The following is a 21,113-nucleotide window of genomic DNA, read 5'->3' on the forward strand; positions in this document are numbered from 1 at the left end:
AGTAACGAACATGGAAAATCGTACTAATACAACGCCATAATGTTAAATGAGATGTATGTTTTCTTAAAATGCATCTTCATTTTTTTTTCCCTTGCATCACCAAAGAGTGACTCATATTTGGAGGAGCGCGCAGCGCTATATGGCTTGCTAGCGCCGTGGAGGGGTGGGGACAAAAACTCGCCAGACCTCGCCCAGCCATTGCTTCATTCCGACGGGCCCCTAACCAGCAAGACGCTGCGAGAAAGCTGCACCGTTACACCGGGTTTCCGCGAAAGGGGGATTCTGACACAGTTGTGTCAATAAAGTTCATACACTATGTTTAGGAAGACCTTAAAAAAGGACCCCGAGCTGTTTCAGAACGTGGCGGACGGGCTACGGCAGCTTTACCGGACCAAACTGTTCCCTCTGGAGGACACGTATCGATTCCACGACTTCCACTCTCCCGCCCTCGAAGATGCCGACTTCGACAACAAGCCCATGGTGCTGCTGGTGGGACAGTACTCCACCGGCAAAACCACTTTCATCCGCCACCTCATGGAGCAGGACTTCCCCGGCATGCGGATCGGGCCCGAACCGACCACGGACTCTTTTATCGCGGTGATGCACGGGGATCAGGACGGGGTGATCCCGGGTAACGCACTGGTCGTCGACCCGAAGAAGCCCTTCCGCAAACTCAACGCCTTTGGAAACGCCTTCCTTAACAGGTACAAACCTACTCGTAAGTTTCGAAAATTAATCGAATAATAAATAATACGTGTCTTAGAAATACTCCATTATCCCCAAGCATCGGGGTGTAACATCTAAATGAAAACTACACGCGGTTTAAGCCAACACACACCCACGCGTACGCCCTTTTTCATTCTTTTACAGTTTCACTCAGCTACAGGCTGTTACACAATCTTATAAGCCGTGTCACGTTTGGGTGAATTTCCGACTTTCATCACTTCCCAAATATGAGACCGTTTTGTGGCCATAGTTGAACGCTTCTGCCTCAGAGTTCGGTGTCATACCTCAGCTGCGGCCTTCCCGTTTTGACTTTGTTGCATGTTCTCTCTCCTCTGATACGAAGTAAAACATGCATCTCGGGTTAGTTGACGACTAAATAGTTCATAGATGTAAATGTGAGTGTGACTTGTTATTAGTCTCCAGGGTACCCTTCCTCTCACCAAAGTTAGTTGGGATAGGCTCATTGTATCGGGAATGAATGGAAGTTTCCCTGTGTGTGTGTGTGTGTGGCAGCGAAAATAGTTGGGTCCATTTTCCTTCCGCTTTCAGCCCAATGTCAGCTGTCATTCCGTCCACTCTAACCACACACTCTGTGAACACCTGCAACGGGCACTGACGCATTCTTCATTTGGTCCCTTGACTGAAGACGGACTTGTAGGCTTCTGGTTCTTAACCGGTACCGTCGATTCTTATCGCGTGCAGCAAGGGAAGCCACCTCCCTTGTTGTTCCACCGTGAAGAGGTCTTGTGCAATGACGTCGTCTCGGCAGGTTAAAGTTTCACACGTGTCATTAGCTGACATTGTAACACCTTTTGAGCAAGACCGACTCGGCTCGCGTGTCCCAAAAGATCGTTGTTGGCGAGTCAAATCGCATTCATCTAAACACTCTGACATTTTAGTTACGCCGATTCAAAAAGGTCTCAAACTCAACTGAATCTCTAGTGCCCGGGTTGCATTGGACTAAAACAAAATGGGAAATGCGTCGCGGTCCGGTGAAACCCGGGTTGACCTTTTTGGCCGTAATGCCAAAAGAGCAGCGTCCTAACCGTCCGTGTATGTGGAACATACGGCACGGATGAAATTTCTTCCCTCTCCACATAAAACGAGAGGAGCCGCCGCGGGTGTCCGCGCCGCCGTCAAAAGAAAAGTTAACCCAAAAATGACAAAATAATACAAGACGACACGGACGCGGACAATCGTGCAATCGGAACCACTTTCCCGCATACGCGTTATCGTCCGAAGCAGTTATAGCTGAAAGAGAAAGCGCTTTCGCGACAGCTGTAACAAAGCGCTTAACAAAACAGTTAACATAAAGTAAAATAATAAACACGACACGTTGTGCAACCCTAGCCACTTGTCCCTCGCACGCTTTGTCGTTTGAAGCGGTTCTAGATGAAAGAGGAGAGATTCAAAGTGTCCTTTCACCGGCGGATCAGAGACGTCGCGCTCAAAATGTGCACGCGTCGGCTACAAGCTAAGTTTCAAAGTCAACAAGAAGCTGTAGCGTCCATTGACGAAAAAAAAAAGAGATCGGTTCACTCGCCCTATCCCGTGTAAATCCATTTCAATTCCGAGCGGCGACTCTCGGTTCCAAATACGCATCTGACGTATCCGCGCCGACGCTCCTCTCTCCTCATCCTCAACTTCAGCGGCCATCCGTGCAGCCGCACCAACGCCGACTGTCCGGCGGGGCTGTGAAAAAGGCCGCCCATTACAGGCGCTAAAAAACACGGGCGCCGACATTCCTCCCAATCAAAATCGGCGCCGCTACAGGCGTGCCGCCGAGAAGGCGCAACCGCCGAGCGCAGATTCTTCTCTTTTGACGAAGAACGCTGAAAACGGTCCGCATCGGCTCCACGCGACGAAACGACAAACGCCACGCGACAAAACGGAAGACAAAAAAAGGCTCTTGAAGAGCACTTGCCGACGGCTGCCTACTCGGGCGCCATCTTGGAAAGAAAAAAAAAAACTTCAGAAAGCAACGGAGTTCCTTATTACCCTCCTGTGCAGACTTTAAGGGATTATCTTCAGGGGGGGTTCACGACAAGAGAATCGGACAGCACCAGAAGTGGTGTGTCTGCACCAAGCATGTTTACACATTCTCACATTGCTCCATTGTGCATTTGTTGTGTCATCATACGTGTAAAAGCAGTTTGTTTAGATGACTACTTCCCAAAGACAATGGATAGATGGCTCTCCGTCCCACCCCCCAGGCCCCAACTTTGCTGGAACAATCAAACCAAACACACTCCGACAAATTGGTGTGTAATGAACAGGCTTTATTTTTTTTGGGGGGGTGGGGGGGGGGGGGTAAAAAAAATTGTTCGTACAACCAATGCCAGAATGTAGAGTATATATTCCGACATCATTTGTTGTATTTTTTTCCCTTTTATATTTTCGAGAATAGAGTTACAATCCCATTTTAGTTTCTTTCACACAGGGATAAGCACAGGCCCATATTAGACGGGCTATACCGTATAACCACGAGCAAAAAAATTGGCTATCACGGTATTTAAACCACAGCTCGAAAATGTCCTTTAAAGAAACAAAAAAAGGACTGTGTCCCCCCCCCCCCCCCCATTGAACACAATTTTATTTTTGTATAAGTATAGAATATTTGGAACATTAAGAAACATTCGTTAAGTTAAAGGAAAGACAAAAATATTAACCACCTTGTGTTTTAATTCTCAGTAAGTCACAGCGTCTCATCCATTGTGAGATATTTTAGAAGAAACTCGTCGGCCGCTGTAGTTGACCTCGGGGCAATCTAGTACTCACCGGCACCGAGTTCATTTTATTATTGTCGTCCTATTTTTTTAGGACGCACACTGCACAGTAATTAATCCGCGTAGCAAACGGTAACCGCGTATGCTCTCGTCTTCCTCCCTCCTCACACCCGTATGCGACCGCTCGCCTCTCCGCTCTCCGATCACCCGAGAAGGAGAAAAAAAACACAAATCAAGCCACAATTATCTTCGCCGAGGCGGCTCGGCGAGCGAGATCTCGAAGCGGCCAATCATATTGCGGTGGGACTTTGACTGCTTTTCGAGTCCCCTCGGGAAAAAAAGAAATGCTCATTACCGGCGGCAGACCGGTTCTGTGGTAGTTGAGTAGCGCTACATATTTTTGAACGCATCAAACCGGAAATCGGCCCACGCCTACACAAGAGTCGTGCAAAATTGCCCCATCTGGATTTTTTTTTCACCAACGGCAGACGTCACACAGAAACACAGCCGATATCGTGAAATCATCCGGGTCCTATTTTTCAGCGCGCTACGATGGACCGCGACCTTTTTTTTTTCCGCCAAGTTCAAATTGGTGTCATTTAAAGACTGTCATAAAGTGACAAATGCTTTGATGTCGGCGTGCGTTTCGAATGAGACCTGAATTCGATTCTCATTCGCGCCCAGCTATTTGCGCATTATTAGACAAAACATTTTGGAGTGTGCAATGGAGCATTCTCGTTCCTCACCATCAGTCCCGCGATTCCACCGAGGACATTTTTAGGATTAGCGGCGATATGAATAGTCGGAGCTAGCGAAGCCAACTGCTGTTCTGGCTCGCATTTTTTGTACTCTCGGATGGAGTGCTATGTCGACTAATTATTTCAACCCCTACCTTAAACGCGGGCTTTGGCCGCCCTACCTCCATTACAGTTCTGAGTCTCTCTCCTAGATTTCCCGGTCCATGCGACCCGTATATACGGAATAGCTACGTGGGAAAAAAAAATGCCTACTTTGTGGACATTTTTCTTTCTTTTTTTTTTAAATGATGACTTTACTAGCGTAATATCAAGCGGCGCTAATACTGTACTCCATCGTTGTTGATGTATCGGGACAGGCGAGAGCAATCCAATGACACCGTTTCCACTTTCCATTGCAGCGATTTCCCGCAATTTAGCAAATGGTTTGCTCTTTCTCCCCCACTCTGCCAAACGACATCAATCAAGCTTAGAAAAACAAAAGGACACATCTTGGATAAGACCTTTAACGGAGCGGCGGTGCCGGACTTGGCCGTAGTGTCGACGATTCCTCCGACCGAGTGTATTAAAGATGTGAAAGGAAACCAGATAAGATTGTGTCAACAAAGGCCATTGTCCATCCCCGCATCATTTGTCAGCCTTTTGGACGCCGTCCCGTTGTGTCGCCAAACTGTCGTCGAATGGAATTATCATGGTGTGAGCTAATACGCGATTGGCTGTGGATACAGAGGGAGGGGCTAATGCTATGTGAAGATCAAATGTTTTAAGGTGGGGGTTTTTTCCTTATTGGATGTTAATATTGGTTATGAAATGGGAATTGGGTGTTCATTTAAGGGTTTAGTTGCCTAAAAGTCGTCATTTATGCTGCAGATGACTCTTTAACCGGCGAGCTCACCTTTGGTAGAAGCAGTTATTCATAAAGAAAAGAAACACAAGTTGGTCATACGATCGTCACGTCTTCAAATTCCAAAGGTAACGACGGGCGTCTCTCTTTGTTTTTTTCTGTCTTTGTAGCCCGTCGAGTCATTTGGTCAAACGTTGCTGATTGTCTCCACTCCGTTCACACGCAAGCGTTAATTTCTTGCACTCCACGGTCGGTCGAGTCGAGGGCCCCAAACCGTGAGCTCCTGTGGTAAAAGCTGAGTCGGCGCAGCGTAAGTTCCGCACTGGTCCCGCTTCGTCCTGTCCTTCTCTTGGACGCCGACTCTGCGCTTTTCCTGAATCCGACGCAGGCACAGCCTCAAACGAGGCCGGACAATAAAGAGACGCATCCGCACCGGGGCTCTGTAGATGGAAGGAACCGCACGCAGCGTTACTCGCTCACCTGCTGACGGTCGGATTTGAAAGCAAGTAATCCCAGAAAAGTGACGCGCGTCCCCGTCCCGTAGCTCGAGCCGGCAGCCTCCGAACCGGTTCGCCCCTTTGTCGACGGGAAGTGGGCTTTACAAAGTATGGTGGAAGGTCAAAGGTCAAGAAGCGAGGCTTGAACCTAAGCTTCGGTCACGGGACGTCGGTGTTGTTTTAGCAAAGATGTGCGGCCGCGTGTTCTTGCGCCCGCTCGATACATAATTGAGATGGAGCTCGCATAGTTGCCGGGGCCCCCCTCGCGCCTTTCGGCTCGTTGAATTCCATTTCATCCCTTTTTTTTTTTTTTTCTTCCCTCAGACGGCCTCTGAGTGGAAACTATTGGGATCGACAGCGAAAAGGAAAGCCCCGAGCCAAAATTCCAAAGTATGCCGGCAGCTATGACAGATGGGCGGAACGTTTCTGATCGAGAACAAACAGTATACTGCCTTCTAACGTCCGGGCATATGTTACACGCTCGCTTTTCATTCCCCCTCGGCTTTTCCTATTTTCATCGTGTGCTACGAGAACTCCGTTAGGCTTTGCGGTGCGGTTGTGTGCGCGCGCGCGCGCCTTTGAGGCTTCCCCAGTCGCGCGACCCAGCGGCCCCGAGCTCCGGTTTTGAGCGTTGCTTCAGTTTGACCGAAGCCAACGAGGGCTTCTCTAAGCTCCGGGCTGTCTTGACAATTGCCTTCTGTGTCCCGACCGCAACGGCATCGGCTTAGGGAAAACAAAAACACACATTTTGTGTCCCGCATGTCTGCGGATATAATGACTCGCTTTCTGATTTGGGCCGCGCAACTAATCAAGTTCTAATCGATATCGCGATGTAATCTTTTGGGGGGGGGGGGGGGGGGGAAGAGCTGCTTCGTTTGGGTTGGTCCGTAGGCTTTATTAGTTACTCGTAGATTGGATTTCTCGATATATTTCTCTATGTAGTGTCGGGATCGGTTCAGCGCTGAAGAAATGCGGTCCACGTGTTTCCGGATCATCGTTTGATGAAACTTGAAAAGTTGAAGCGATGAAGCCACAGATTTGTTTGGATTGTCCCGATTTATGTCCTACCGGCTTATGTTTACACCGTCGCACCCGTTTGGTAGAATTTTGTGAAATTGTCGTAGTGAGCGCGTTCAAGTTTGCGAGAGTTGAGTCATTGAACGACTCTTACTATAGTTGAGACGAGATGACATTCATATTGATCGGTGGTTCATTTGCCCTCGAAACCATTCGGCCCTATTTCCGCCAAACTCCCCGATATCGGGAAACGGACCGCCGACCCGACAAAAGATTCGTCGGTCGCGCGGCACTCCGAATGTTTCGGCCGTTAATTCATCGTGTTTTTTCAACGTTTCTCCCTAAACGCCGGACATCCGTGACCGCGTCTGTCCGCGGCCCATCCGCAACACATTTGAACGCGGAACAACATTTATTTCGCACGGGTGTACTCGTCACGTATGGTACTTGGATCGGCGAGCGGCGGTCAAACAAAAACAAGTCGGTCACTCATAGAATAGACGACGGGTATAAATAATCGAAATTGTCTTTGTGCTAAAGCGGCATCCCGACCGCATCGATGTTCTTCTATCCGTTTGACATTTGAAACGGTCTTTACAGGCGTTCCTCACATGTTGGAGTTTGAAAACGAGTTATTTAAAGCTCCATTATTGTCTATTTACTTTTCAACTTATGCACACACTGATCTGTCTGCCCCCCCCCCCCCCCACACCTTTTCCATCCCGCCTCATGCTCTTTCTCCATTCTCTCCTTATTTTTATTCTCTCCGTCTTTGCACCGTACTTGATGCCCCCCCCTTTTTCCACAACCGCAGGTTCATGTGTGCCCAGTTGCCCAACCCAGTCCTGGAGAGCATCAGCATCATCGACACTCCCGGAATCCTGTCGGGAGAGAAGCAGAGGATCAGTCGAGGTCTAGCCAACTCACACCGCACCCCACGCGCCACATATACCGCACGTAGCGATGCGCGTGCGCATGAATAACCAAACGGGATGTTCAAAAATACATACGCGCTACAAGCCTAATTGGGATGAAATTGGGGCGTTGAGGTCAACGGAAATAAAAACGGAAGACGACGATTTACAAATCCTGTTCAACCTACATCTAATCGAATACACTGCAAAGACGATAAACGTGATTGATTTTCGCTAATAATCATTGACTTGGAATCGTATGGCCGCACTACGTTCCAAAAAAGCTGCGACGGGGCCGAGTTTACAACTGCCTTACGTCAACGATTTTTTTTTAAACCCCATTCAGAAAATGTTCGGGAACCGAGTACACTAATCGTTGAAGCTCAGCCGGTGGAATTCTTTCCCATTCTCGCTTCATACCCGGCTTCGGCCGGTCAACGGTCCCGGCTCTCCGTCGTTGTATTTCACGCTTCATAATGCGACGCGCGTTTTCAATGGCGGACGGGTCCGGACCGCGGGCGAGTCGGCGCACCGCCCGCTCTCGTACGACGGAGCCACGCCGTTGCGACGCGCGCGGTTTGTGGTTCGACATCGAAATAAGCAGGGGCGTACGCGAACAAGCCGTCGCTCGGATGACGGCGTACGTTTCTCCCAAAACCTTTAGCATTAACGGCGCGAGCGATCCGCGCCGTTGGCACCGACGCGGCCCCGTACCGTCACGGGTGCCGGCTTTTGAACATGGCCTCCATATAGCGGTCCGGACGGTTCTTTTCCTCTTTGGCCCGCGGGACCCAACTTGCGGAATTTCCAAAAAAACAATTTGAAACGTGCGCTCGTCAGACCGCGGAACACTTGTCCACTTTGCGACGGACCGTCTCGGATGAGCTCGGGCCCAGAAAAGCCGGCGGCGTTTTCTGGGTTTTGTTGACGAACGGCTTTCGCCAAGTCGCCGAACCGCGTCGACCGATACGGGCTCTGTGAAATCTTCCCGATATCCTTTACGCGTCGATGGCGCCTTTCTGACGCGGCGCCGCGCGAGAGGCCGCGGGCGTTCGACGTTGCTTTTTGGCCCTGCCGCTTACATGCCGCGATTTCTCCGGAATCTCCGAACCCGTCGATGATATTATAGACCGTAGATGATGAAATCCCCGAGTTCCTCGCGGTTGTACGTTGAGGAGCGTTGTCCTTCAACCCGTCGAATGTTTTCTCTCATCGGTCTTCACAAAGAAGTGAACCTCGCCCCATCTTTGCTTGCGAACGACTGAGCAATTTAGGGGAGCTTCCGTCACAGCCGCCTATTCCCAGTTAGCCCGTTCACCCTTGGGATCTTCCGAATAGGTGTCGGATGAGCACCGCTCAACTTCTTTGCCACCCGTCGCAACTTTTGGGGAAAGCGTTGCAGCTGTAAAATTCTACGTCGGTGATTATTTGCTTAAAAACAATCGAGCCGATCGGTTTTAACATTACATATCTTGTTTTTGTTGCGTGCTCGATATGCAAATCTTTGCATTCTCTTTTTATTCGTGTTTAACGCGACATCCCGGCTTCATTGTAATAGTACAATGAAATACACGGCGCGATAATACAACGAGGACAAAAAGCGCCGGCCGTCGAGCCGGTCGATTCACGTTTGTCAAGTTGTAAAACGCTTCTTGTCACTCTTCTTCGCGAGGCTGGCGGAGCCCAAAATGGAACAAAAAGGGGCCGAGTAAATGCGCAGCTCCCGAAGTTCATTTCCTCTCGCTCCACCTTGTAGTCGTCTCGAGCGCCCCGCTCTTCCGTCCCGCTTTGCTCTCTGTTCATTCTCTTGACATCACCAAGTCATTTCACAGAAGGCCGTGCATATTTTTTGAAGTTGAACAAATGAACACCACACCTCAAATTAACTTATTTGTTCTCCTCAGGGAAACGATATCACAAATAACCGGAACCACCTTTGTCCTTTAATATGACTCGCGCCACCAAACGCCTTTGTGGCCCTTACCTCAATTGCAGGCCGGTTACTGTCCGCGGTTCAGTAAAATTGATGCTCCCGACCTCTGCGTGCGGAAGTGCCGCGCATCCGTTTTAGTCACCGTTCACATGGTGCGCTCTCACTTCAAAAGTACGACGTGCGCCGTTTTCATGTGACTCTCAAAAACGTCTTCCTTTTTCTGCACGCGACAAGAGGAAGTGCACGCATGGTGATCGAGGGCTTTTGTCATAGGAGAAAAGGAAATGGAGTGAAATGGAGAATTCCGAGTCTCCGCCGGGCCGGCGCCGCCGCGTACGTTGCTATGAAATCTGTTTTTTATTGAATCCGGTGTCCCCGGGAGACGTGGCCCAGTAAAAATAAAAAATCTGCAGCCGGAGAGATTCGAGGAGTTCGGCAAAGAGACATTTAAAGGGGTCATGCAAACAAACTGAAACCCCCCCAAAAATCTTCTGACCAACAGGAGTGGTTCAAATTTTGTGCCGGTTCTTAACGTGACCTTGATTCGACCAAGAGACGCCTTTTATTTCCGCACCCGTTGAGTGTACTGTACACTAGTACGGCGCCCCGTTTGTGTATAAACACGGATACAATACCGTAGTCTACTGTATCGTATACAAACAAGTGCGTGTGGACTTTAAACATTCTATGGAGATATCGGGCCCCGCACTGCGGGAAACTTTCATACCACCGCTATGCCGTCGCATTGCCATCGACTATTAGGAGGTCATTTTGTTGCCTTTTAATGGAGAATTAGCACATTATCTATGTGTAATGCGCAACATATTTTGAATCTATATTTTTACATGGAGCTCTATCAAAGTGTCAGTTGCTGGGCGGAATGTTTCCCGGATCCTAAAGGCTTCGAACGGAACAATTTTGCTCCCTGGGATTGACTCGATGAAAGAATTCAAAACACGTTCAAGCACAAAAATCGACGCGTGACACCTTTTTGGGCGTAGCCCCAAAAAAAAAAGAGGTTCATGTTATTTGCTGAATCATAAAGTGATGAAATCAGTTGGCGAAATCGCTGTTTTGATTAGCGGAGCAGAAAATGTCCAATTGATTTCTTAGCTTTTAGAGTTTCGTAATAAGTTCAAGACAGAGGGCGACGGCTGAAGTGTGTCCAAAGGTCGCAAAGCGTTTCTATGAGCGCGTTAAAAAACTCAACGCAGTGTCATCCGCCCGCTTGAAGCCATCCAAGGAGGCTGACATTTTACGCATCACCGCCACCTGCCGTCAACTGAAATTGATGTCGAAGGGCACTCGTGACGTTCGCGGCGTGAGCCCGAATGGACTTTGACGACAATTTCAATCGACGGCAGGGGGTAGGGTTGCCTCATCGAAGTCTCCCGCGCCAACGCGGCCGCCACGTAGACAAAAGGCACGCGGGCCCGCTCCGGTCCGCCCGCGGCGAAAACCGGAGCGAATAAAAGTTGACGGCGAAGGGGCCCGCGCGACCGGACGCTATTTTCCGTCCGTTAAGAGTCTGCCGGCCGCGGGTCCGCCGAATCGACTTTCCGTTCTTTTTCTGTCCGTCCGACTTTGGATACTCCCAAAAGTTGTCGACTAAACTTCTCCTGGGGCGTTCGCGGTCATGACCTGTCTTTTTGCGACCCCGAGTTGATTTTCACCGATGGAGCTTGTTGGTTAGTTCCACCTTGTCAAGGCGCCGCCGTGAGTTTGATGGAAGGAATCGCCCAAGTATTTGAAAAGTTTGCTCCTGCACGCCCACGTTTGTCTCGCTTGCGAGAGCGCCCGCTCTCTTGGCCTATTTGGCGTGCCGGCGTGCGTCACGCTTGCATCCCCGCGTGTTGCAGGAGCGGCGGTCGTCTACGTAGGCTATAAGTGAGGCTCGTGCCTTGCGCAGCTGTCTCTCGGTCCCGCTTTTCCCAACACGTGTTGGGAAAAAATAGAAAGCGGAGAGAATGAGCAAAATGTCCTCCGCCCTCCTCTCTTCTCACACATGCTAGGAACACGCAGGAAAATGGGAGCTTACTTTCACTTGCCCTCACTCGGTGGCGCTGGCTCTTTTCGCACTTTAATCTCCCGTTATCTCATTCTTCCCCTCCCCGCGCCGCACTCTCTTTCGCCTTTATGCGCACGTGCTCCGCGGACAAAGGGTGGGAAGGAATGCGTGCGCGGCAGATATGTGGTGCCGATTGCAGATTGCGCTCCGACGAGATGAACCGGTAGACGTGCTTCCAATCAAATCCACCGTGTTATCCCTCCCACTCTGGGCTCACGGAGAAAGTTCATGATTCAGTGGACCCTCTCGGGTCGGACTTTATCAGTCCTAGAATGCTGGTTGAACTCTAGAAGAACAAATGTCAAGTAGTAGAACTGCAGTTTTCCTCACAAGGGTCACGGGGCGTGCCGGAGCCTCTCCCAGCCGTCTTCGGGCAGTAGGCGGGGGACACCCTGAACCGGTGGCCAGCTAATCGCAGGGCACGCACGCAGACGAACAACCATTCACGCTCACACTCGCCTCTCGGGACAATTCCGAGTGCTCCATTAACCTGCCATGCGTGTTTTGGAATGTGGGAGGAAAGTCACAGAAAACCCAGGCGGGCTCGGTGAGAACGTGCAAATTCCACACGGGAAGGCCGAGCCGGAATCGAACCCTGCACCCCTGCACCGCGAGGGCTCACCATTCGACCACCGTGCCGCCCATCACCGTACAATCAAAGTCAAATAAAGTAGAGCCGCCCATCTTAACGAGACGAGACGCCTGACAGAAACATAACACAAATGGGAACCGAAAAGTGTTTGAGGGGCCGCAATCTCCCCGCAAATCTTTTTGTCGAATCACATTTTGTGGGTTAAAACTGAAATTGTCTTTGCTAGGAAAAGGATGACCAAAACCTGCTCCAAATATGGTTTACAATAAATTAGAAAACCTTTATTAGTCTCGCAATGGAGAAATTCCCAATTCACAGCAGCAAAGTTACGAAAGGGAGAAGTAGAACAACAAAATATAGGAGCCGCCGGAAAGGCGGCCGCTCTCGCGGCGCCGTTTTGAAGTCAAAATAACAAAAAGAACACAACACAACATGTAGGACACAGACAGTCGTGCGATCTTCGCCACTTTTCTGCATACATTTTGTTGTCTGAAGCAGTTCTAGATGAAAGAGGATCAAAGTGTCCTTGCACCGGCGGCTCAGAGACGGCGCGCTGAAAATGGGCGCACGTCGGCTCCAAGCTAAGTTTTGAAAGCAAACGCGAAGCCGTAGCGTCCATTGACGAAAAGAGATGAGTTGACTTCTCCCGTCCCACGTAATCCGCTTCAAACTCCGAGCCGCGACGCCCAGTTCCAAATCCGCATCGGCGCTCCGCGCTAACGCTCCTTTCTTCTCATCGTCGGCTCCTCAAGCCTGACATCCATCCGGCCGCGGACCGTTCAACGGCACCGATCTCTCCGCTGAACAAAGCGGGGCTGTGAAAAATGCTGCCCGTTCCGGGCGCAAGACACGAGCGCCCCGGGACTGTCCGGCGACGACGGTCAAATGGCGCCGACGTTCCTCCCAGTCAAAAACAGTGCCGGTATGCCCACGCCGCCGAGCACGGAGTCTCCTCCTTGATGAATGTCGTGGCCAAAAAATGCTGAAAAAAGTCCACATCAGGTCCACGCGACGTAACGACAAACACAAAAACAAGAAAAGAAGCGAGGCTCATGAGAGCACTTGCCGACGGCTGCCATCTTGACTTGAAAGTCAAGATATAATATATATATATAATACGTACAATACTAAATACTGCATGTAATTCATGCGTGGGCAGATGTGGGTGGCCTGAGAAATTCTTGAAATTGTCCTTGGAAAGAAAGTATGAACTCTCATTTTGAGGTAATGAAACTTCTGGAAGGACTAATAAGTGTCCAAATGCTTGAGCAAAGAGCCGCGTCTTCCTCTATTAGTTCCTCCAGAGAAGTGGATGTGAAAACGCATACCGCTAGTGATGTACTAGCCTTGTGTGTGAATTTTTAAGGAATTGTCTCTCGTGCACACACACACACACACACACTCGGCAGGGCGCGCAAGTAAACAAGTGAATTCCTCAACGCCACGCGTCGCTATTTCCTACAGGGTACGACTTTGCCGCCGTGTTGGAGTGGTTCGCGGAGCGCGTGGACCGCATCATCCTCCTGTTCGACGCTCACAAGCTGGACATCTCCGACGAGTTCTCCGAGGTGATCCGCGCGCTCAAGAACCACGAGGACAAGATGCGCGTGGTCCTGAACAAGGCCGACCAGATCAGCACGCAGCAGCTCATGAGGGTTTACGGGGCACTCATGTGGTCCCTGGGAAAAATCATCAACACGCCAGAGGTATACGCGACGGCGGTTTCTCGCAGAGCGTCGTTTGCGGTTGTATTTGGGGCCCGGCCCATTTTCTAGCGTTTGGCCTTTTCAAACGTTTCCCGCTCGCGTGAATATTTCACGTCTAAATAGGATAAAGCGGTCGGCGTAACGGACGGGCGGACGTCCGCGAAAGGGCGCTCCCGTGGCCAAATCGTCAAGCCCATTTGGATTTGATTGAAATTTGCTTTATCCGTCGAGAACGGCGGCCCGACATAAAAGCTTCAATTTGAGGTCGGTCGCGGCGGGCGTCCCGCAGCTTCCGCCCCTGAATATTTCCATTTCGGGCGGAAAGGCGGCCTTCCTATGAAGCCTCGTACCTCGGGAACGACCGGGTTGCATTCGACAAGCGCCGCGAATCTGCCATCTTCGACGTTTAGAAGATGAGTCCGCATTTTCCTCGCTTGACCTTTTGTCTTATGATTTGACTTTTAAAATTTGACCTTGCGGATCACGCGACCTGAACATTTTGCATGAAATGTAATCTCTCACGCACCCATCCATTTTTCAGAGATGCATTTTTTTTTTGTTGCGGTAGTAAGGAATCAAAGTATTCGTGCCTCAAATATTCATTGAATGGTCAACGAAAGTCGGAGGGTGTGGATACTTTGACTCGTTATTATGCAGATTAGGAAGCCTTTCCAACAATATCTATCTTGTGAAGATTGAAGCGGGAGTTCCCGAAATAGAGGGCTTCAAAGATCCTCCGCGCTTGCCGTCGAGGTCATTGGAATGTCCGCCCTTTTCTGGAAAAGAGTCATTCGGATTTTATTTCCATGGCGGACGGTCATTGAATCGGGTGATTTTTTTTTTTTTTTTTCAATGGCAAATGCACCGCGGCGCCTCGTGTCGCGTGACATTATGGCATTTTACGTTCTGTTATTTATTGTTTTATTTTTCTGCCCTCCCTGCTTAGTTAATGTTTGAACTTGGGCGAAAGTCATAAACGGATCCCGGAGGAAGCCAAGGGTCACGCGGACAATTATTCACTGACTTTGCCGCCTGCAAGAATGCACGTCGAAGGACTCGAAGCGCCTCGCCGTACTTTTTCTGTTTTCGCGCCACCTCGCGTGGCCGCTTACATTTCTCAAATGCACTTTTGGTATCCGTTTATTCTTTCCGCCCGCGTCGCCGCGTCATCGGCGTCATTGGTGCGGGCGCGAGTCGGCTCGTGTGTCAATGTGTTGTCCCTCCCTCCCTCCCTCCCTCCAGGTGGTGCGCGTGTACATCGGTTCATTTTGGGCCCAGCCCTTGTTGGTGCCGGACAACAGGAAGTTGTTTGAGGCCGAGGAACAGGACCTCTTCACGGACATCCAGTCCTTGCCCCGCAACGCCGCTTTACGAAAACTCAACGACCTCATCAAGCGAGCGCGCCTCGCAAAGGTTAACGCTTCCAAAATCATTTCGTGCCGGCGCGCCGTCGGGTGAAAACTACGTACGCGCCCGGTCGCTCGCCCGGAGTCGGCGCGGATGGCGTCCGTCTCGCTGGCGACGGTGTAGAAAATAGCTGGCTAAAAGTAATTCGGGAAAAAAAGAAATGGAGACGCACACTTTTGGTTTGTCGGCGACGCGGTTTCTACGCTGGCTGCGCACAACGTCGATGTACACTTGGACAATCCAAAGAGATGAAATCAATCCACGCCGCATCACACGTTGACAGATTACAGCCATATGGTCCCATTAAAATTAAACCCACTGCCCCAACTGAGTGAAAATGCTCCGTCGAAACACCTCAATTGGAAGAAATGGGCCAAATCCAACCGGAATTTCATTCCCATTCCTAGCGGCGGTGAATTCGTCTCGCCTAAAAATGGCGTCTTCCGATCGGAGGTGGTCTGCGATGGAAGAGCTCGTTTTTGAAGTTGCTACTAAATAAATAGACGGCTTCCGTCTCGTTAAATCCTATCGAGTTGACGTCTGCGGTTGTCAAGCCACTGTAAAACGGCCGTACCGGCCGATTCCGGACCAAGTCTGAGAAGACGTTTAAAAACGTCTTTGGGAGCGAACGGGTTCAATGTCGCGGCACATGTAAACGCCAGCTCACGTCATATGTAAAGAGTTCAACCGGAATGAAAAAAAGAAGCCGAGTGAGTGCAGCGCCGGCCAGGGCGCCGAACGAGCACTGAGTTTTTGGGGGGGAGTGGAGAAGGGATGCGAGTGACGTAGTCAAGAAAATGAGAAACTGACCGAGTCGTTTGAGAGGCAGAAATGAATCTGTACACACTTACCCGCGAGACTGACGCGCATCCCTCGGCACCAAAGCATCCCGGCTCTCCCCTTTCGACAAAGTTGGCTCGCTGACCGACCGACCGACTCATCTAACCTCAAAATTTTCACTCGCGGTTTACAAAACATCCAGAGTTTGAATCTTGAGGCCGCGTAATACCGCGGGGCACCTGCGGCGTGCGAAGGGGGTGGAGTTGTACCCGGGAGAGAGATTCACATTTTAAATTGGATAAGAGCGCCTAAAGCTCGACGGCACGGACGCGCGCCGAATCAATATCTATTGATTTGCGGAAACATTTGAAATTGACCGTATTTGGACATCGCCGGCGACAATATGTCACCTTGTGAAGCCCGCGCACTCGACGCCCGTTTAAGCCGCTCGGTGCTTTCGACGGCAACGAATGTTGCTTTCGCGTCCGGGTTCCTCGGGGTGCGTTCAAGGTCGCAAATGTTGGCCAAACTGTCGCCGGCTACTTTTCTTGTCCAGAAACCTCCTCGCGACGAGAAAAACCGCTAAAATTGTCGGTGAACGTTTGGCCGGCGCTCGCGAAGCGTGAGCCGGACGTGCGTTTCGTAGCTCTCCCCGACGGTCGGAAATGTTCACCGCTATGCGGGAAAGGGGGCTGTAAGTGTGTGACCTCTCAGCCGTCTTTCAGGTGCACGCGTACATTATCTGCTCGTTGAAGAAGGAAATGCCGAGTGTGTTTGGAAAGGACTCGAAGAAGAAAGAGCTGATTGCCAACTTGGGCGAGATCTACTCCAAGGTGGAGAAGGAGCACCAGATCTCACCCGGAGACTTCCCCAACCTTGCGAAGATGCAGGTACGGTCCAGCTCATGAAGTTGCCGCTCAAACGAAACACCCGACAAAGAGAATTACGCGTCGTGCATTCAAAACAACTAAGGTGAGAGTTGGTAAACGTGCGGGGAAGCGGCCCTCGACGACCGGGGTTCGAGGCCCCGGAGTTTAAGTCTCCGAGCTGCACGTCGGAGGAACTTGGCGAGGGGGTGAAACGGGTGCCTCCTTCCTCGATGTAATTGAGGAAGTGCCACAAGTTAAAGGCTGTGATCAAAGAGATCGGATCAGATTTCATACCTTTTGATTTTTTAAGAACCCAACATTTTCAAGTTGAGTTGAACTGTTTTTGAAATGAAGGGTCTTTCGCTTGTCCGCTTCAACAGCAGGGGTCTTTTGTTTTCTTTTGTATTTAACCGAAAAGAAATCATTCATTCGGAGCGTATACGTCTATAGAAAGCCAATATAACCGTACTCGCGGGCAAATATTCTTTATCACGTGAGAACAATGTACCGAGTCCGTTATGAAATATTCCTTCTTGTGTGTCTCGTCCGTGTTATACTGCCACCGGGTGGCCAAGACGCGCAGACCGCAAGGAGCGGCGCAGTGGCCGTTAAATTGAAGCTAACATTCCATTTAATTGGGTGTGTTTATGAAGTCGTAAATTCACAGATTTATTTGTTTGTGTGTGTGTGTGTGTGTGGTTTTTTTTCATACTTTCAGAATGAAATTCCAGCCGTTTGGTGAACCTAACCCTTAATTCATAGATATTGCTCTATTCAATATTATTATTATTGTGGTTGTAACCTGATGTGCGAGGGGGGGGGGGGGGGAAGCAGCACAAAATATGAATCGAGAGAAATGTAGTCAACATTTATTGGGCTGTATTATTTTTGGATTTTCGCCATTCGCCGTGAATCGTGAATGGGGTCCAAATAAAGTTTTTATCTCCCGAAGGTACCGCCGTACGGTCAAACCACCTTTCAGGAATTTAATCCCTTCTGAGACGGATCGAAAAGCTTCACTGAGTAAAGTATTTTCTGGATTGAGAGAAGTAGAACAAATCAAAGTCTTTACCTACATCGTTAAAAGAGCCAACGACGTTTATCCCGCGCGGGGCATTGCGCCAGGACGCCAAGAGCCTTTGGCAAATCGTAGCGCAATTTGTCGATGAAGCGGGCTTGGTTTTCACCTCTTTCCCGACGTTCCCCGCAGGATGCGGACCGGATTTATTTTTCCTGGTTGGGCAGGAAATCCTGGCCGCGCTCCGCCACCGGAAGACCAGTCTATTTCTATCTCCCGATTGCCGTTTTCCGTCCCCAGGAGCTCCTCAACGCTCAGGACTTTTCCAAGTTTGCCGCCATGAAGCCCAAGCTGCTGGAGGCGGTGGAGGACATGCTGGCCAACGACATCGCCCGCCTCATGGCCTTGGTGCGCCAGGAGGAGGCGGCGCTGCCCGGCAACTCCGTCAAGGGCGGCGCCTTCGAGGGAACCATGAGCGGCCCCTTCGGCCACGGCTACGGCGAGGGGGCCGGCGAGGGCATCGACGACCTGGAATGGGTGGTCAACCGCGACAAGCCCTCGTACGACGAGATCTTCTACACCCTGTCGCCCGTCAACGGCAAAGTGTCCGGCGCCGCCGCCAAGAAGGAGATGCTCAAGTCCAAACTGCCCAACACGGTGCTGGGAAAGATCTGGAAGCTGGCCGACGTGGACCGAGACGGCCTCCTCGACGACCAAGAGTTCGCGCTGGCCAACCACCTGATCAAAGTCAAGCTGGAAGGCCACGAGCTGCCCGCCACGCTGCCGCACCACCTGGTGCCCCCGTCCAAGCGTGTCCCTACGCTTCAGGAGTAGAGCTTCACTTCCCGTTCGGGACTCTCCCCGTGCCAGAGAGAGACTGAGGGCTGGTGGGAAGAAGGAGTTGATTTCTTGCGAATTAGCTGATGAAATGTTGAAAATGCAGCTCTGGAGAAAAGTTAAGAGACCAAAGAAACACTGGTTATTTTCCTTTTTCATTTCCTGCAAATAAATGCTCTAAATCAGCGGTTCTCAAACTTTTTACACATCGACACATACGCGCTCTCTTCGTATACATCCACTCAAACATATACCGTTATTATAAATGGCAAAAAGTGTAATTTTTCAGTCGCCACTTTCTCCGGAGCTGCACTGAATGACTAAATAGGGAAGGCGAGAGTGGAGTGATTTTCGACATGAGAGGACATTGCTACATCCCAGACCAATTCGCTCGGTCGCGGGATGTTGCATGATGCGTCTGAACCTAAATTTACACCCGTGTGTAAAAGATGTCTCCTAGTATATATAGTCCGCATTATTTGTTGATCCAAAGAAATAGAGTTGTTTTTTTTTTGGGGGGTCAATTTGGAGAAAGAGGAAATAAATCATTTCACCTATATTTTTGGATTTTCTGGCTTTGACTCCAAACGCTTCCCTTTTTGTTATTTTGCCAGATAAATAAAAAGAAACCTTTATCATTCCGGCCCTGACTACGAAGGTTTTGTTCAACGTTTGCTTTACAGAGAGGTAACCGTGGCACAAGAAGGCACAGTTAACTCATCGCCGTAGTGATTTAAAAAAAAAAATTGATGAACACTTTTCTTTTTAATAATTATTGTATATTTTACTATATTGGATAATAGTCATTGTAGGATTTGTTTTTTCAGCGATAGACTACGACATGTTCCAATTTTCGTACATAATCTTTGGCGACAAAAGAACGTCTCTGTACAGTACAGTACGGTTCTGTTCTTTGGGAGTTGATACTTTGAAGAATGTGGTGCCGACGGGCAGGAGGTCGCCCCCAAAGATCACATGAGTAGCCTGCTGGCCCTTTCTAAAAATAGCTCACCAGTGATGGGACATTGTGATCTTCTCGGAATGGTGTGATAGTTTGAAAATATTCACACGAGCAGACTTGGAGGGAAAAAAAGGGGTTGCCTCTCGGTATTTATTTATCTGTTTCCTAATTATTGTGAGGAATATTTACAACTAGTCTCTTCATTTAAATGAAGATCGTAAATTAATTCGAATAATGTCTGATAATAGGGCGGCACAGTAGCTGACCGGTTAGCACATCGGCATCGCGGTGCAGAGGTGCAGGGTTCGATTCCGGCTCCGGCCTTCCTGTGTGCCGTTTGCACGATCTCCCCGTGCCTGCGTGGGTTTTCTCCGGGTACCGCGGTTTCTTCCCACCTTCCAAAAACATGCACGGCAGGTTGATTGGGCACTCCGAATTGTCCCAAGGCGTGATTGTGAGCGCGATTGTTTATTTGCGTACCCTGCGATTGACTGGCAACCGATTCAGGGCGTACCGCACCTACTGCCCGAAAACAGCCGGGATGGGCTCCGGCACGCCCAGTGACCCTCGTGAGGATAAAGCGCTTCACAAAATGGATGGATTAAAGGCAATTTGAGCACATTTGTTTTTTCAGGCGTGCGCATCAAACTCATCAGTAGTGATGTGTCGGCCCGGAGATCAGGGGCGCGCCGAGGCGTTCCGCCTCTTCCCGGGCGTCAGCCGAGGGATCCGGTGGGCCGACACAAAAAAGCGAAGAGACGATCCTTAGTCGAGCCGCAGATCAGGGGACACACCAGAGGTTTCTAAGAGCTTGAAGCCGAGATCGTTCAAAGTCCAAATACAAACTAGGTCCAGAGGCCGAGGTGCAGGCTGGTCACAAACGAGTTTATTCAATCGAAACCCGGAGAGGTACAGATGTGCACATGGGAAAACTCTGAATTCTCCCGGGAATACACGCGGGTTTTATAGCGATATGAGGGGGCAACCCCTCTCATTTCATTGATTAGTTTCTACGATCGTTTGTCAACTTAATGGTGTCGTACTGCGTTGTGTAATTCTGATTGGCTGTGGCTTTCTTCGTTAGCTAGATTTTAATGGTATCTATAATTACTTCACAACTTGGTTTATGGATTATAATGGTATCACAGCTGTTCTGTTTATAAAAATATAATAGGGGCCCCTACTGGGCCTTTGTGTGATTGCTTGTGGATTTAACCATATCCGTATGCGTGGCCACCTAGCGATGATTTTTTCTGAGCGGACAACGGACATTTTTGCTAATCTTAACAATGACCATTTCGGGGCAGCTAACTTGCTTTGCTATGCTCTGCTAATCTTAACAATGACCATTTCGGGGCAGCTACCTTGCTTCGCAAAAATGACCACATTCCATTGTATAGCTAGAGCAACCATACTCATCTCCCGCTCGCTACGTTGGAGTGTACGAGGTTTGTATTCTTTAC

The 21,113-nt window shown here is 49.9% G+C and overlaps 1 protein-coding gene across 1 annotated transcript; it reads left to right on the top strand.

Moving 5' to 3' along the window:
* Positions 1-28: 28 nt before the first annotated feature.
* Positions 29-19,332, top strand: ehd1a (EH-domain containing 1a). Its single transcript, XM_086105923.1, has 6 exons — positions 29-704; positions 7,380-7,477; positions 13,537-13,778; positions 15,021-15,191; positions 16,691-16,855; positions 18,153-19,332. Exons 1-6 carry the CDS (start codon positions 316-318, stop codon positions 18,684-18,686), a joined length of 1,599 nt encoding a protein of 532 aa, XP_085962049.1. The 5' UTR covers positions 29-315; the 3' UTR covers positions 18,687-19,332.
* Positions 19,333-21,113: the final 1,781 nt, after the last annotated feature.

The sequence above is a fragment of the Hippocampus guttulatus genome, chromosome 2 (assembly GCF_054856545.1).
Source record: "Hippocampus guttulatus isolate MCC_2025c chromosome 2, RoL_Hgut_1.0, whole genome shotgun sequence".
NCBI lineage: Eukaryota > Metazoa > Chordata > Actinopteri > Syngnathiformes > Syngnathidae > Hippocampus > Hippocampus guttulatus.

What these genes read in the sequence shown, in the direction of transcription:
- ehd1a (XM_086105923.1), top strand. Translation starts at nt 316, where the DNA reads ATGTTTAGGAAGACCTTAAAAAAGGACCCCGAGCTGTTTCAGAACGTG. An exon ending in AGCGAGCGCGCCTCGCAAAG is followed by an intron (nt 15,192 to 16,690) that starts GTTAACGCTTCC and finishes GCCGTCTTTCAG; the next exon opens with GTGCACGCGTACATTATCTG. An exon ending in CCAACCTTGCGAAGATGCAG is followed by an intron (nt 16,856 to 18,152) that starts GTACGGTCCAGC and finishes TTCCGTCCCCAG; the next exon opens with GAGCTCCTCAACGCTCAGGA.